Here is a 16,753-nt window from a genome sequence, read left to right on the forward strand (position 1 = left end):
AGTATCTCCTCCCAGTCATGAATAAAGTATTTTATTTTATGCTAAAGGATTCCTACAGCATCTTCCCCATAGTACAGAACACATTGTTAGCAATTTGATACGGTAGGATTTAGTCTTCTCTATCTTCACTATCAATACAAAACCTGTTCCTTTTTAAACATTTTTTCCACAGCTTATTTATTTTACTAGCATTGTGCAACACAGATGTTTTTCCTATAGGGACAAAGAACTATTAGAAAATAAGCATGCACCAAGAGTACCTTGGGTTTGATGTTTTCATGGTCAGGAGGCAGGGAAAAAGACTGTGGTGAAGTCAGCTCTCTGGGTCTTGATGGCAGTGTGCCTGGTGACTTGTCTGAGACGGGAGATCTGCATGTTAACACTGGTGGGGTGGCATATTGCTCAGGTCTTGGAGAGGAGGAATTAGACCTATAATTTGTGTGCACCAATGAAGAATTAAGCTGCAGTGGATAGGAATTAATATTACCAGTTTGTGGAACTGGTGGAGTAGAATGAGGCCGTGAGAGAGACCACTGCTTTGAAACACTTGAAGGGGTAGGAAAGGAGGCACTCATCTCCTGAACAGATGTTTGGGACGAATCTGATTTAGATCTAGAAGCTGAACGCAAAAGACTTGGGGAAGGAGTTGAGTGTTTTTCTAGGGTGGAGGAGAATACACCACTAAGACTGGTAGAAGAAAGCAAAGGATATGACTGGCAAGTAAAGATGGGTGAGTAAGTGTGTACTCTCTGAGACTGCTGAGGTGCCCGGGACCTGGAGGCAGCATACTGCAGCCCTTGTGGAGAAGTAGAGGTAGGGTGTGCAAGGGAAGAGGGTGCTGGGGCACAAGGAGGAGGCAGCATAGACTGCAAACCTGGAGAGGCAACTGATTTTCTATGGGAGGAAACAGGGGATGACAGAGGACTTCGGGACTCTGGAGAAAGACTTCTGACTGGAAGGTGCTTTTTAGGAGAAAGGGACCTCCCCTGAGGGGTGGGATGATGCTTGGAGAGTAAAGGCAGATGCTGAGCCAATCCTGAAAGCCAATGTTCCTCTCTGCTGGGAGAATCTGGTCTTATAGAAGGGCTTGAAACAGATTTCTTGGGGGTTGGGGGAGTTGTTTTGGACTTTTGATCTATTGCAAGTATTGAGGAACCAAGGGAACTAGGAGAAAACGTAGGACAAGAAGCAGGAGAAAGCGGTCTCTGCTGAGAAGAGCCTGATCTCAAAATAGCAGTTAAGAGGGTCAGTCTGGTTGGCAGAGGGGATCTGACTCCTGACTTTGATAAATTTCCTCTAGATGACATTTGTGTGCAAGGCTCATTTATACTACATATGGTCGAAGAGGAGCCATAATGAGAGGGTGGAGACAAAGGTTTAGGGCTAGGAGATAATGAATGTGTTATTATATGTACAGGGACAGGAGATAAAGTGTTCAATCTTTTGAAAGAACTGGGGGATAAAGACTGAGCTGAAGATCCCTGAATTTCAGCTGAATGTGGAGGATTGGATGAAAGACTCGCGCTCTTTGCCGGAACAGAGGATGTGGCGAGGTCTCCCATTTTGCAAACACAGCCAGTGGTACAGAGACTTGGTGTTTGTAGGTTATCATACAATCGAGGAGTGGAGTAACAACTGTTTGATGCAGAAGAGGATATTTTAGACGTGGAGGAAGGTGAACTATGGGAAGTAGACTGAAAGGAGAGAGATGAATCTTGCTTAGAAAACCTGGTTGCTGACTGCCAGTTGTTACAGGAGTCTTCCAGCGAAGAGGCTTGATTCAGGTTAACCATGGCACCACACGCTATTTTCTGATTAGTTGGAGAAATTAAGTGGACAGCAGGTGGTTTAGAGGAAAGATGATCAGAGATGGAAAGAGTAGAAATTAACTGGAGAAAAAAGGAAAAACAGAAATGTTAATATAGGTGGAACCTGTGGAACTGTTAAGCACCCCACATATCAGTCCTGTGGTCATGCATATAGTGTTTCCATTAGTACTGCTCTGCGTGTTAAAAACACAGGGTTGTCTTAAACTTGGGGATACAGCCTAATGGATAAGGCTATCAGGGAAGGTGACTGAGTGCAGACAGGCTATGTGTTACTTTACGAGACCTCAGTTTTGTTGACATAAACAAGGTTCAAGGCTACTGTATTTTTCATTTTGTCACAAGACAGTTGTGCCATGAGTGTCCAGGATCATGTGATGCCATTCACATTGTATAAACACAACGGAAGGTGAGAAAATTGCACTATTGTTCTATCTCACTTTACCAGTTCAGTGGAAAGTAGCCTTTCTGCAAATAAGATTCAAGCCAAGTACTCATTTTCTCATTCAGTAAACAACACCTTCTGCAGCACTGTGATATCAGAACAAGAAATTTTTTCAGAACTACTTAAATCAGACATCCAGTTTGTCTGTCACTTTTCTTGTCATTCACATGAATTTGACAGTTTGGGCATGTAAGAGTCCTTATCCCCTTCTCCACAGTCTTACAATACACTGATAAAACAGTAACGATCTCTTTCATGAGTACCTTTTTTCTTAGGTCTATTCTAATCAGGATTTGTCAAAACTAATTAGAGCATACAAGCATATTATCAACCTTTTATACATTTTTTTGCTTCTAAAGAAAGAAATTATCTCAAAATCTTCCAAGTTACTACAATGCTGAAATTAAAAACAGGGGTATGCACAATATGAATAAAACACAGTATGAAAGAGTGAGTAAGTCAACTGTAAAACCAAAAGGCTACAAACCATCACCTAACTTTTGACTGAGCAATTTGAAAGCAGGAAAATTGACTCTAATCCCTACAAACTTCATATAAATATAGGAACACCTATTTATCTACTGTTTGATACCCTGAAAAGATTATGCAGTTTTACAAAAGACAATCATACCATTCAGTTCCTACATACATGACTTGCACATGGCTGTGGATCAGCTTATGAATTATGTTTTTTTAATACAAATATCTTCCCCATAGGAGAGAGAAATTACGATGATGTTTGTTACTATCTCATATAGTATTGATTCATCGCAAAACAAAAATAAGAACAAATCAAATAATTTTCAAGTGAGAGCACATGCTGGAAGAAGCTGCAACAGAAGAGCAAGATTTAGAGGCTTTTAAGGGCTAAACTATACCTAAAAGGCTAAATATGGGCTAAACATGCACATCAGAACCCTATCCGCCCTTATAACTTAAAATAAGTGAGCTCTTCCTGCTAAATCATAGAATCATAGAATCATTCAGGTTGGAAAAGACCCTTGGGATCATCGAGTCCAACCATCAGCCCTACTCTACAAAGTTCTCCCCTACACCATATCCCCCAGCATCTCATCTAAACAACTCTTAAACACATCCAGAGATGATGACTCCACCACCTCCCTGGGCAGCCTATTCCACTGTCTGACCACTCTTTCTGTGAAAATTTTTTTCCTAATGTCCAGTCTAAACCTCCCCTGTTGGAGTTTAAAGCCGTTCCCCCTTGTTCTGTCACTAATCACCTGTAAGAAGAGACCAGCACCAACCTCTTTACAATGTCCTTTCAGGTAGGTGTAGAGAGTGATGAGGTCTCCCCTCAGCCTTCTCTTCCTCAAACTGAACAGTCCCAGCTCCTTCAATCGCTCCTCATAGGATTTATTCTCCAGGCCTTTCACCAGCTTCGTTGCCCTCCTCTGCAGTCGCTCCAGCACCTCAATATCCCTCTCGTATTGAGGTGCCCAAAACTGGACACAATACTCAAGGTGTGGCCTCACCAGTGCAGAGTACAGGGGGACTATCACCTCCCTACTTCTGCTGGTCACACTATTTCTAATACAAGCCAGGATGCCGTTGGCCTTCTTGGCCACCTGGACACACTGCCGGCTCATGTTCAGCTGCTTGTCAATTAGAACCCCCAGATCCTTCTCTTCCACACAGCTCTCCAGCCACACCTCCCCAAGCCTGTAGCGATGCATGGGGTGGTTGTGGCCCAAGTGCAGGACCTGGCACTTGGCCTCGTTGAAGCTCATCCCGTTAACGTTGGCCCACCGATCCAATCTATCCAAGTCTCTCTGTAGTGCCTCCCTATCTTCATGCAAATCGACACTCCCACTTAACTTGGTGTCATCTGCAAATATACTGATAATACACTCTATGTCCTTATCAAGATCATCAATAAAGATGTTAAACAGAAATGGTCCCAACACCGAGCCCTGAGGAACACCACTTGTGACCGGCTGCCAGCTGGATTTAGCTCCATTGACCACCACTCTCTGGGACCGTCCATCCGGCCAGTGCTTGACCCAGCAGACCGTTCGCTCATCCAGGCCATGAGCAGCCAGTTTTTCTATGAGAATTCTATGGGGAACTGTGTCGAATGCTTTTCGAAAATCCAGGTAGATAACATCGACAGCTTTTCCCTCGTCCAATAGTCGGGTCATCTTGTCATAGAAGGAGATGAGGTTTGTCAGGCAGGACCTGCCTTTCATAAACCCATGCTGACTGGGCCTGATCCCCTGGTTGTCCATTATATGACTTTTAATGGCACTCGAGATGACCTGCTCCATGACCTTCCCTGGCACCGAGGTCAGACTGACAGGTCTATAGTTTTCTTGATTGCCCTTTCTGCCTTTCTTGTAGATGGGTGTCACATTTGCCACCCTCCAGTCCAATGGGACCTCCCCAGTTAGCCATGATTTCAGGTAAATCGTGGAAAGCGGCTTGGTGAGCACATCTGCCAACTCTTTCAGCACCTTTGGGTGTAACCCATCCAGTCCCACAGATTTGTGTGCATCCAAGTGGTATAGCAGGTCTCTGACCACCTCTTCTTCAACTGTGCTGACATTCTGCTTCCCCTACCCATCTCCCAGCTCATGAGGCTGGGTAATGATATCATATAAATAGTAAGCTTTGTAAACTGAAGACACTTTCTGTATAAAATACCCTATGAAAAGCTAAATCAATGACTTGATTTCTAGCAATAAACACCAACCATCAGAATGCCTTTAAACCACACTAACTCCCCCTTTTTGTATGCATGTGTTAAGGTGTCCCATTTGAAGTGGAAAGCCAATGGATGTATACAGGGCAAATACTAAAAAATAAAAATTAATATCCATGGTATCATTGTACCATATATTCTATTGGATTAAGAAATTATGACTTTTGTTGAAAAAGCTGCTAATTAAGAATAAGAAAAAATACTGGAAATTGAGAATAGTTTACCAATATTTAAGCATTACAAAAAATTATTATTAAGTATGTCATAAAACATAAAATTATTTAACAAGTTAAAAAAGCAGCATGGTAATACACCTGATAATTTGGAGCAGCCTCCTGAATTTAATAATGAATTCTGGAAGTTGATCAACTACCAAAGCAAAACTGGGGAATGAAATCTCTGTATTTCAAAATAGAATAGATAAATTTCCCTCACAAAGACAACAGATTAAAAGAAAATGAGAAACAAATACGAAACTCCATAGTGAAAAAGCAGGATGTGCAATGACTTCTGATTAGTTAAAAGTTAATAAAGATTTATAAGCAACTAGGAAAATGTTCATGGTAGCAGATGATAAATATGCTCCTGCAAGTATGATGTTTTGCAGTAGTCTTCTTTGAACATCACCATACATTTACGTGCTGAGCTAATTGAGCCGTTATTTAAGTCTTCTGAAAAGATTTTGCTACTGTATTACAGTGTTAACTACATCTATAGATAACCACTCTTATTTACAGGATTAGAGAATCATAATCAAAGTTGGATGGAAGTGTCTTCTCGAGGTCATCTAGTCCAGCCTCCTACTCAAAGCAGGGCTCTCACCACCACCACCAGGTCAGGTCAGCTGTGGCCGTGTCTCACCAAGTCTCTAAAGCCTCAATGGAGGTGGGTCCAGCACCCCCTGGGCAGCCTGTGCTGCACCACCTCCCAGTGACAAAGCTTCTTCATATGCCCAGCTGGGACCTCCTATGCTTCAGTTTGCAGCCATTGCTCTCTCACCTGCCACCACAGAGAAGAGTTTGGTTCTGTCGTCTCTGTAACTGCCCTTCATGTAGTTGTGGGTGTTCCTAGATACCTCCTTGGTTGTCTCATGGTAGGAGTCAACAAAGCCAGTTCCCTCAGTCTCAGCTCAAATGTGCCCCAGCCACCTTTATAGCTTTGTGCTGGGCCCCCATTCCCTTCTTCACATCTCTCTTGAATTTGGGAGTGAATGGCCACCAAACTGAGCACGGTTTTACAGGTGCAGCTCAACAGTGCCAGGAGGTGAGATATAATAACTTTCCTCAGTCAGTGGAATCTGTTTTGCCTTTGTTTCTGTTCAGTTTCTCTACTGGTTTAAAACACTTCTGTAATTGTACCGGGTTAGCATAGAGAAAGCGAGTGCCTGAAGTAGACTTGTGTTCCTTTGGTCTGTAATTCAACTGCAAGCCTTCTTCTCTTCTCAGGAGCACCTCAGATGTATATTTCCAAAAAATGTATACAGAAAGTTGAAATAGGTGGCAAGGTTACCTTAGCACAAAGGGATCAAGGACCTTGAAAAAGATCTTGATGCCTCATAGATGATGATCCCAGAAATATTACAGAGGTCATAGTCTTAGTACTGAGCCTTGCCCTGGAGACCTTCAGCACATTTGAAATGGCAGAGCTGAGTTAGACACAAGGTAAGTGGTTTGTCTGGTGAGATCACACTGGTTTGGAAGGGCACAAAAAAACGTAGTTACTTATACCAACAATGCCCTGAGAGATGTGCAGGAAAAGGGAAGGAGTGTGACAAACTGAGAGCCCAAAAGGCAAAAATCATGTCTGAGAGAAGATATGGCTCGATGTAAAGCCAGTCCTGGGGCCAGTTAACCATGCTTTGATCTCAGTAGAATTTGATTATAGATAGGAAAAACTAAATTCCTTACCAAACCTGCAACCTGAGAAACAGAGAGTCAGAAAGAAGCACTGGAGACAGTGGAAAACTTGACAAAATCTCTGGAGACAGCACAGTAAGTCAGACTGTGAGCTGAGACCCAATTAATATAGATACGACTCAGAACAGCCTAGTTTCTCCCAACAAGGAAGGTGCATTCTTCCTGGCAGTGGCAGGAGTAGGGACTCTTGACTGATTTGTCTTGAAAAGCCAAACCAGATGACATGTACTGGACAGAGGAATGTCAAGAGACTTTGACTAGCTACAAAAGCCTTCTGGCTATTGATCCTCCAAAGTGTGTCAAGAAGTTTCTCCAAGCTCAGTTCATGTCAGGGAAACTGACATCCCCCTCATCCCAAATGATAAGCTCGCAAGGGCAGGAGTCAGTCTGCCTCTCTCTTGCATGGCTAGACTCAATTTAACATTAAAAAAGAAAAGAAAAAGCACAATATATAAACAGTAAACTATCACCAAAAAGTTCCAAATATGACCAGAATAGCTGATTTTTTTTAATTGATTATTTTTTTCAGACTTTGAATATAGCATGGCATTTTCCAACATCAGTCAGGAACTTTGCCTCTCAAAGGACAACAGAAGGTTTCATTTCTTCAGTGCTTTTCTTTTTTTGTTTCATTTAAACAAAGTCAGAAATGAATGAAGCTGTAGAAGCCCTCTGGTTTAGTTAGAGTGATCCCCTGTACAACACAACAGTCCCCAATGCTGGTCCTTGTTTTTCTCACCTCTGACAGGAAACCTATAGTCTAAATATGCTTTTAAATGAACATAATGTTATAGGCAATAACTCTTAAGTGGGACATGATACTGCCCTTATAATCCAATAACCAACAAGGTAGCCCCTATATGGAATCCTTTGTACCAAGGAAATCTACCAACCGATAAAGAATTAATCTATTTAATCTTTTCGTAATTTTCCTTCATTTCTGAACTGATGATACTTCATTAGATAGTAAGCCAAAAAAAGTGATGCCTCAGGAAACACTGAAGAAGAATCAGAACGTCAGGGGACGTAGCTTAGTAAAACATCCTCTTCTTATGAAGAGATAGAGACAGACAGAGCTCTATAGGTAATGAAGACAGGAAACTATTTACAGTCTTGAAAACTTGTGATTTAAGAATAATGATGAGATATGCATTACCCATATTACATCCTACCTCTCTTCACATTCAAGTGAATAGTTAGTAAAGTTAGAATTTAATTCCTTGTTCTGTGCAATCTGTATTTTCTGTTACTTTACCAGGCAAATCCCTGTTTACTCGTCAAGTAATCAAAAGCTTAACAAAGCTACAGCATATGAATTTTCCTGTATAGTCTTACAAAAAATCCACCCAATTTCTGTAATAACTTTTAAAGAAACCATCCAACTAAGTGTGGCAGAATCTTCATACTGAACATTGCTGAAGTAAATTTGTATTTCCCTAGGCTACTTCCTCTACATAGATTTATCTATACCTTTACACCTTCCTCAAGTAAAATCCTCACTGACTTCACTGGGAATTTCTCAGAAGAAATGAATATTTCATAATGCTGTGAATCCCAAACCAAAGTGGATTACTTATTCACAATTACCTCAACCAAAAATTGACACTGAATTTGATGAAAAATTGAGTAGCACATGTATTTCAACACATGATAGGAAGTCCTATCCATTTTCAGAGACAAAGTAGCCATGCTTAACTTTTTTTTTTATTAAAGTATCAATGAAGAATTGTATTTTCAACTCATGGAAACCCTGTCGAGGTCAAAGGAAATGTCAGAATTTGTTCCATGTGAGAAGAGTGTTGTTATTTTGCTAAAGGTAGAGTTTTCTACTGTATATACACCCTTGGAAACTATCAGTGCTCTTTCCAAGATGGGAGACACTAACTTCATGCAATAAATTGGTTTGATGCATTTTGAAAATGAAACATTTCAAAGACTCTTTTCTGAATTGTCCCAGTGACAACTTAACATTTTAATAAATCAATAAATGTGTCCTATAAAGAGCAACATAAAATGGACCTTTCATCTTCATTCATTCTTTACACCTGTGCAAAGGCAGTGCTAATTAACAATCAGAACAATAGGATTTTTTACAGCCTCTTTCTCTAGCATAAAGGACAGCAGCGGGTGCTGAGAAAAAAAAAAAAAAACTAGGCCTGTGAAGTCTAAGGCTAATAATTCAAATGATCTACAGGCTCCATCGATTTCAATGACTTTTGCCAATTTAGACTGGATAGGAATCTAACACCTTCCGATTAACTTGCTGTCATAATGAGCTGCTCTTAAAGGAAAGAACAATAGATCTGCATTACTTGCTCCATGTATACACCAGAGCCACAGGGAGAGGCAGCAAGGTTGGGACAACTCCTTAGAGTTCAATGTTACAGGAACGGACAACATAAATGCTAATTAAAGAATAAATTGGCCAAGCTGCTTTACAGACTGACTCAGTGTCCGTGTCCTGAAAGCTTTAGAAAGCAAAGGTTAGCTCTAGAGTTTAAAGAGCAGGTTACCTGATGTTTTTGTGGATCAGCAGTGTTGTGGGAAAGTGCAGCACCTGGGATGTGCCCATCGCCAAGAGGTTTCCCTGCCCCAGTGCCAGGGGAAACGTGGGATGTGGCCAGCAGCTGAGCACTGATGGGACCATAGCCATTGGAAGGCCGATGAACATTGTTCGAGGCAGCGGCTACTTCATCTTCATCACCAGAGTCCGTAATCAGGATAAACTCAGCCTTAAAAAGGTCATTCTCCTGCATTTCTCCTTTGCTTGAGATACACCCCAGAGACTGGAAAGCCGTTTGGGTGCCGTCTGTATGGATGGCGGACACACAGTCTTCTTTGACCCCACTCTTTAAGGCCAGCTCATCAGAAACTGCGTTAGACTGTAAAAGATACAAGGAAAAAGATCCCAATTAGCTGCATTTTATTTGTGTCCCCCAAAATGCAAAGTAATTTTGGCTTTCAGCAGTGGCTGGCACTGCACTACCTAAAGTGCAGAGCAAAGAATTTGGGCATGAGCACACAGCAGAAACCAGCTTCCCAGGGACCCACCCGGCTTCCAGCCCCCCAGCTGATGCTGTGGGGGCTTGCCTTCCTGGCGACTCACAGAGCAACAGGGGACTCTGAGCACAACGATGGCCTGAGCCTGGGGCTGGCGCGGGAACTGAAAAGGAGGGTGCAGTCAAGCCAAATGAGCTGTCAGACCAGACTATGCCAGACACGATGGGAAGGCACCCTGACCGTGGGATCCACAAGAGCGGACAATGCTCCTCAGAGGAGTCTGACAGACAAATCTGGGACAAAACCTATACATATTAATGAAGAAACAAAGGCCTTTAAGCCAGGGCATTCTCTGAAGAGAGCAGACAAAGAATCCGAGGTCAGAGATCTTTACTATATGTTCAAGCTTCTCAGCACAGACCACAGTTGTTCTTCATATTTTCTGCTATTTCCATTTCCAGTATGGAACTTCTCAAGCACGCTTTGGATGAGAACAGTAGTGCAAGCTGGGCATATGACACTCACATCACCAAATCTTTCAATATTGAAACTGCTATAGTAATCATATTTCTCTTGAAGGAGGAATCAGGTAAAATAGAAATACTGTGTACTGCAAGAGAAAGTCTGTAGATGGGGCTCATATCTGAATTCTACTTGAGAAAGACAGTAATGAAAAATTTCCGCTGGCAGCTCCACGAGTCCCTGGAGCTCAGTTCTTTAAAAACATATTGGATCATAAAGGGGTTATCACCAGTATTTCTTTGGAGGTGTTATTTTCATTATCTAATGTTGGTTGGCTTTTTAAAATATTATTCAGGTACTAGACATTTTAGAAAAGGAAGTAATCAGTGCTATGAAGGCCCCAGTACTGCAGCACTTGCCAGGATAGTTTTCTCTGCCTGCAGAGAAACACAGGGAGACAGAGGTCAGGAATACCTAATTCTGCCTTACCCAGGGCACTATTTGCAGCAAAACCAATACTGAGTGGCTGGAAATGTAACTCAAGAGTTAAACATCCTGAGGATAATATTTTAGTGCATATCTCTTCAAACATGTCCATTCTCTGCCGAGACCAACTCCTTTTTTAGTCAGATAGGCCACTGAAAATGCTGGAGTATATTCAGGTCAGAGGACTGTGAACTCCTGTGAAAAGTCTAAGCACTGAGAACTGCAGACCCAGCAGTGTCCCAGGGAAGGAGTTGTTACACAAGAGCAGAACCACGATAAGAATTAATATTAAACTGAGGATTCCAGTTTCCTCTCAAGCAGCATGGAATAAAATAAGAGGCTGTTAAGCATTGTGAGGCAAGAAAGAATAAAAAATGCTATGGGTTGACTAAAGGCAGGAGAACCAGGAATGTTGTGCTGCTGGCTTCACTGTCATGGGAAATTGTGGGGCCAAGCTTCCGAAAACAAAAAGTAAGCTTTCACTTTGATGCATTACTAAGCAGCTATGAAAGGGATTGGAACCTTTGCTGGAAGCCACAGCACTGACATTTGCTGAAACCAGGATCCAGTGACCAACTCTTGGTCAATTCCCATGTGATAACACTCCTCACACACCACCCTTTCTCCCATGAAGATCAAGAAGGGATCCCCCCTCATCTGCCAAGAATATAGCCCTTGCATGACTGATAGAGGACAGTATGGAGATGGGCAAGGGTTTCCTTCCAATATAAACTCTGCCAAAGTTGAAACAGGCTGTTGAGCAGATATTAGGCTTCTCTTACACAACGATTCTGCATCTCTGGTAGGCTTGGTAATTAAAACAAAGCACAAGCCAAGAAACAGTTCAAGGGAAAGAGCTTCAGTTCAGCAATGTTCAGGACAAAATTTTCTGTATCTTTTGAAAGAGTGGAAAAATTAGAGCAAACAAAAGTCTACCTTGTTTATAATTTCTCGATTGCTCAGATCCTTTGGCTCATCTGGAATTGTCACAAGGAACTTAGAGACATCTACAACCTCAAAATGAGTTGGAAGTCTTCCAATGGATGGTACGAATGTGAAGGTCAATGGTTTGGTTCCAGATTCTTGAGAAGTGATCTACAAAACAGACAATTAGTTTAACCGTTTTGTCCAAATTAAAATTATTTTTCTCAGAGTTGAAATAACATTAATTACTTCATCTACATAACTTACAAGTATATTATTATCTATACTGGTCATTGGTTTTTTTAACAGGTCATTGTATATTAAGGTCTTCTTTAACAGACAGAATACTGCCTTAATTATACCCATCATCATCCTATACATTCTAATGTCATGGCACAGCAGACAGGAGAAAATCTGTTATTCTTCCCATTTTCCATACCAGAAACAGAAAATCATATTCCACTCATTTCAAGGCTGCTTTTATCTTTGTTTAACTCCACTTTAGTAGAATAACAATGTGATTATAGAGCTCTATCTGGACATAATATAGTCCCTAGAGTATTTGCTTAACAACTTATAACAAATTGGAAGAACCTTTGCTCCACAAAAAGAGAGCAAAACATGTTTACATTTGCTAATGAAAATGCATCTAATTCTGAACAATATCTGAGATGAATTCTGATTCAAGGAAAGGATTTTCTCCCATTTTATTTGGACCATGCAGACACATACACCAACTAATTCTGTTCTGTCTTCTCATTTCTCCCTCCCCAACTTTCATCCTCACTAGGACCGTGTACGTAGGGCCTGAATGCACTGAAGATAAGAGAAACTAAGAGAATGCAATTTCACCTAAACATTCAATTTTGTGACAGTGCTCTCCCATCATTTCCATCTCCTTCATAGGAGATACTGGACGGGAAAAAGAAGTCCACTCCATGGTAAAACTCTCAGTTGCTTTGCCAGATATCAGGGAGAGAAATTCCAAAGGCCTTGGCAAGGTAGGTAAAGAGAATCACAACCCAAACCACTGAATCCGATATGCTGACTTTCCCACTACTTGTTGGTGTAGAAAATCCTTCTTTCTGATTCAAAACTATGGAATGTATAGATTTTCCTTAGTTTTATCATCTGATTTAAAGCTTATAGCAGTTAATTATGTTTTCAGTGAATTCTGATATGCAGAACCTTGAACTGTATTGAAACATAGAGAAAAACAGGACCATTGCTTTGACTCTTATTTTTGGCTTACTTGTTTAATGTGAAATAAATTGGAGAGCTATGGCTCTCATTATGCTTCTTTGTAATTTGCATCCATAAGTAAACAGCAGTTATGGAACAGAGTGGGATTATGGAATACATTCACATGACTCGGTCTTCTCATGGCTAGACCATTAAAAAGCATACACACAGATTTCCAGTTTTTAAAAACTCTAAGCAAATATTAGTTACTTTCACTGACAGCTGTCTCCTGGAGGTCTTGAGCAAAACAGAGGCATGTTATTTTTACAAACACTGTCAACTACCATTTTCTTTACAATTTAGGAGAAGAACTCTGCTCTCTCAGACACACACAGAATATATTTCCACATGTCCACCTCTAATTCTGAAAGAATAAGGTGTTTCGATGTTTGAAAGTGAAAAATCTGAATAAATGGCAGACATCTCAGTTCTGAAATGGGACTTTTATATTCACAAACTCGCAGGAATAGGTTACATTACACTACAGGCTTGCTACCCAGTTACAGGTGTGCACTGCGAGGGTGTAGGGACAAGGTGGTCTCCTACCTTCCCCCCTCCACTTCACAGAAGTGGCCAAGCACCGGAGCACATGATACATGGCCTGAATCAGTAGTAAAAAGGTGGATGCTAACTGCTCCACTATGCCAGGGACTCTGGATATTATTTTATGTGAGGCAGAAACAACATAGCTCTGTCTTTCTCTCAGCAACCAAGGTACCTGAGTCTGATCATTGCTTTTCATAAAGCAGCAACACAATTTTAAAATATTAATAGCTGGCACATTAAACACTTAGTCCTTGCTCCTGATACAAGTCAGCAGAGTAACATCAGTACTCAAGGACATACTCATTAGCGAGCAGCCATTGGTCCCTACAATGCAGCCAGGGATGCAGCCTCCAACCGAGCTCCTGCAGTACTCAAAGATGCTCTTCAAGAAGCAGGATTACCTGCACACAGGCAATAGCACCCATCATATTAGCATTAGTGAATTCTGTACAGCTGACACTGTTCATTACAGTCTTACCCAGCACGTGGGTCTGCACTGAAATCAGCTAGAGATGGCCTTTTCTTTCCTGCAGATCTCTAGCTGTGCTTTCATCTTCCCTCTCTAAGTAGGAAATGCAGTTAGTGACTCTGGCTAGCTTGGTCATCTTTACTAACATTTTCTCCCTCTACCTCACCCTCTTGTCATGTTCTTGTTAGACACTTGACATCAGTTGTATTGTATCAGTAAGTATTCTTGTGTCAAAGCACAAAACATTCCTTATAAAAGAAAAAGGAAGAGAGAAAGAAAAAATGTGCAAATAGCAAGCCCCAACAATGTGCTAGCATTGATAAACTCCCAGTACTTTATCTGCATATTTGCAACAAGGAAATACAAACAAAAAGCCAAGTTATGAGGCTCCAGACCATTGCATAGTAATGGAGAGATCTTGCCAGCACCTACTTCTGTACTGTGTCTTACCCTGCACTTCCAATTTTATTGCTTTGGTGGAAATGCTTGAAGGAAACCTTGCTGTATTTGGCCTAAACACATTGTGGAAATAGCCACCAAAATTGCTTGTAAGCTAAAACTAAGATTGGAAAACACATATAAAGATGTACAAGCTAGAATATTTTTTCAGGTGGAAGACGTTATTAAAGCATGGTATTATTTACATTTCCCTAGTGTATTTTATTTTTCCTGGAGTTTAGAAAGTATAAACCAGCAAATCAAATAACTGCTTTTCAGAAAGTTTTAAGCTGTCGGAAACTGTGTGAGGCAGTGTGGAGAAATGTGCTCCACTTAGGTTCATTCACAGTGAGTGGGAAACAGGAACTTCTAGCAGGTAAAACTGGTCATGCAATCTAGGTTGCATCACAGAAACACAGACAATGAGCAAATACTACAGGAGTCTTAAAACACAAATGTTTCCACTGGGGAAAACAAAAGAGAAAAAAACTCTTTTTTAAAAGTATCTTTTAAGTGGTTGTTTTCATTTTGTAGATTTCAAAACATAAGTAGAAATACTTTGACATTTTAAAATTTAAATTTTAATTGGACAATGTGAAGCAGAAGGAACCATAACATTCTTTTTTTTTTTCATTTTTTAAGGTAGAGAAAGGATTTTTGCACCTTTTTTCATATACTCATCTCATTTACTATATCTCTCTGACTGATGTTTCTATCCTTGAAGAACTGAAAGAAATGAACAGGTTGGACTTTCAGAATTTAATTACATCTATTATTAGGCACTTGGACATGTAGAGGTAAATAATAGAGAAATAACCTTAAAATTCAAATATATATATGAAAATTTCTTGCAGATTATTATTTTTTCTCCATAACCAGTAGTAACAGCAGAAGGAATTCAATGCCATACATTCCCTGCTGCTGTAATTCACTTGAATAAATACAGTTATGGTGGCAGAAAAATACCATATGCAATGTCTGTTCAAGTTAATACTAATGAATTCTGTTTCATATTATATAAAATTTATGCACAATGAGTTAATTGATTGTTTTTAATTGTATCCTTTCATGTTACTTAGTTCTTTGAAGAATATAAATTATAGAGTTTAATATAAATAACCTTTGAGGTTATTTAACCCCCATTGGGGGTTATAGGCTGCTGCATAATACATTTCCGAATAGCTTCAAAAGGGTAAACTTATTCTAGATGACTTCCATGACTTCCGATGTCATCAATTTACAAACAGGTTTGTTGCATAATTAATACCATCAATTTACAACTGCCCTGGGGATAGTAACCTAAATCATATTAATTATTGTTTTCATTACCACAGCTTCTACAGTCCTTACTTGTAGAGCACATTTTTATTGTCTTGGTTACCTTATGAAGACAAATGAACACTTCCATTTAATCTCTTGCATGCTCTATATGCATTCAGCATACTGCCTATTTTGTAATTTAAATTGAGGTCCCATTGTCGTGATTGCTTCCAAGGATTTCCTTCTGGAATACAGATTGCTAAAGTGAAATTGAATATGCTGGTGCACATTACCATTTCTTCCACTGATTTGCTAATGTAAGTCATTTCGCTAATAAATCAACGCCCTGAGAAAATCTCACTCTTGAAATATCAAATACTTCCTTTTGAGGCTGTTTATTTATTTGTTTAAAGGGCAGAAAATGAAATACATGCATAAATAATAGCAAAATAACAAGCATGTGCATCATGACATAGAAACATGTTGACTGCAGCGCTGTTTTGGTCAGAGCACAAATTCACATGCCCACAATTCCTGCATGATAAATATAGCTCTAACACACAGAGAGAGCACAGCTAACACCGCTCACCCAGGCAGGGAGAGGGGCCATCCGAAAACAAGGCCCGGGTTGTGTAACCTCTCCTTAATCTCCTTTTCTGTGTTCAGACTAAAGTCAAACCACAAAGAGACTTTGTCTCCTCCCTGAGACAGAGAAAAAGGCTAGTCTACTACAGATGAAATTACCAGTTAATGAGATGTAAGAATCTTCAGCATATCTTCATATCCTGAATTATTATAGCTATCACAGTAACCTAATATGGATTAGCTGATTATTGCGTAATATGAGCTGTGGCTTATCTAAAACCTTTTACAAACAGCAGCAGATGATATCTGAACACCAACTTTATATCTGTGAAACTTCAAGGGAAAAAGCTAAATCCACTCCAAAAGTCCAGGATGAAATTACAGCCCAGCTGAAATTTGTGCCAAAATTCCCACCAACAGCTGTGGTCCAGGAAC

General features: G+C 40.4%; 1 protein-coding gene across 12 annotated transcripts in view; it reads right to left on the reverse strand.

The window, feature by feature from the left end:
• MLIP (muscular LMNA interacting protein) overlaps positions 1-16,753 on the reverse strand; it is a 130,684-nt gene that overhangs the window by 65,197 nt on the left and 48,734 nt on the right. For 10 of the 12 annotated variants that reach the window (XR_012622666.1, XR_012622662.1, XR_012622663.1 and 7 more), the window contains 3 exons: positions 11,791-11,949; positions 9,420-9,788; positions 261-1,889 (listed from right to left, as the gene is read on the reverse strand). Coding sequence is in view for 4 of the 12 variants with exons in the window: in XM_074819883.1 (XP_074675984.1) it covers positions 261-1,889; positions 9,420-9,788; positions 11,791-11,949 (2,157 nt within the window). In the remaining 8 variants the exon portion in view is untranslated. The remainder of the gene's footprint in view (positions 1-260; positions 1,890-9,419; positions 9,789-11,790; positions 11,950-16,753) is intronic. The other 2 variants (XR_012622668.1, XR_012622667.1) reach the window with 1 other exon arrangement.

Source organism: Strix aluco, chromosome 3 (assembly GCF_031877795.1).
Source record: "Strix aluco isolate bStrAlu1 chromosome 3, bStrAlu1.hap1, whole genome shotgun sequence".
Taxonomy (NCBI): Eukaryota; Metazoa; Chordata; class Aves; order Strigiformes; family Strigidae; genus Strix; species Strix aluco.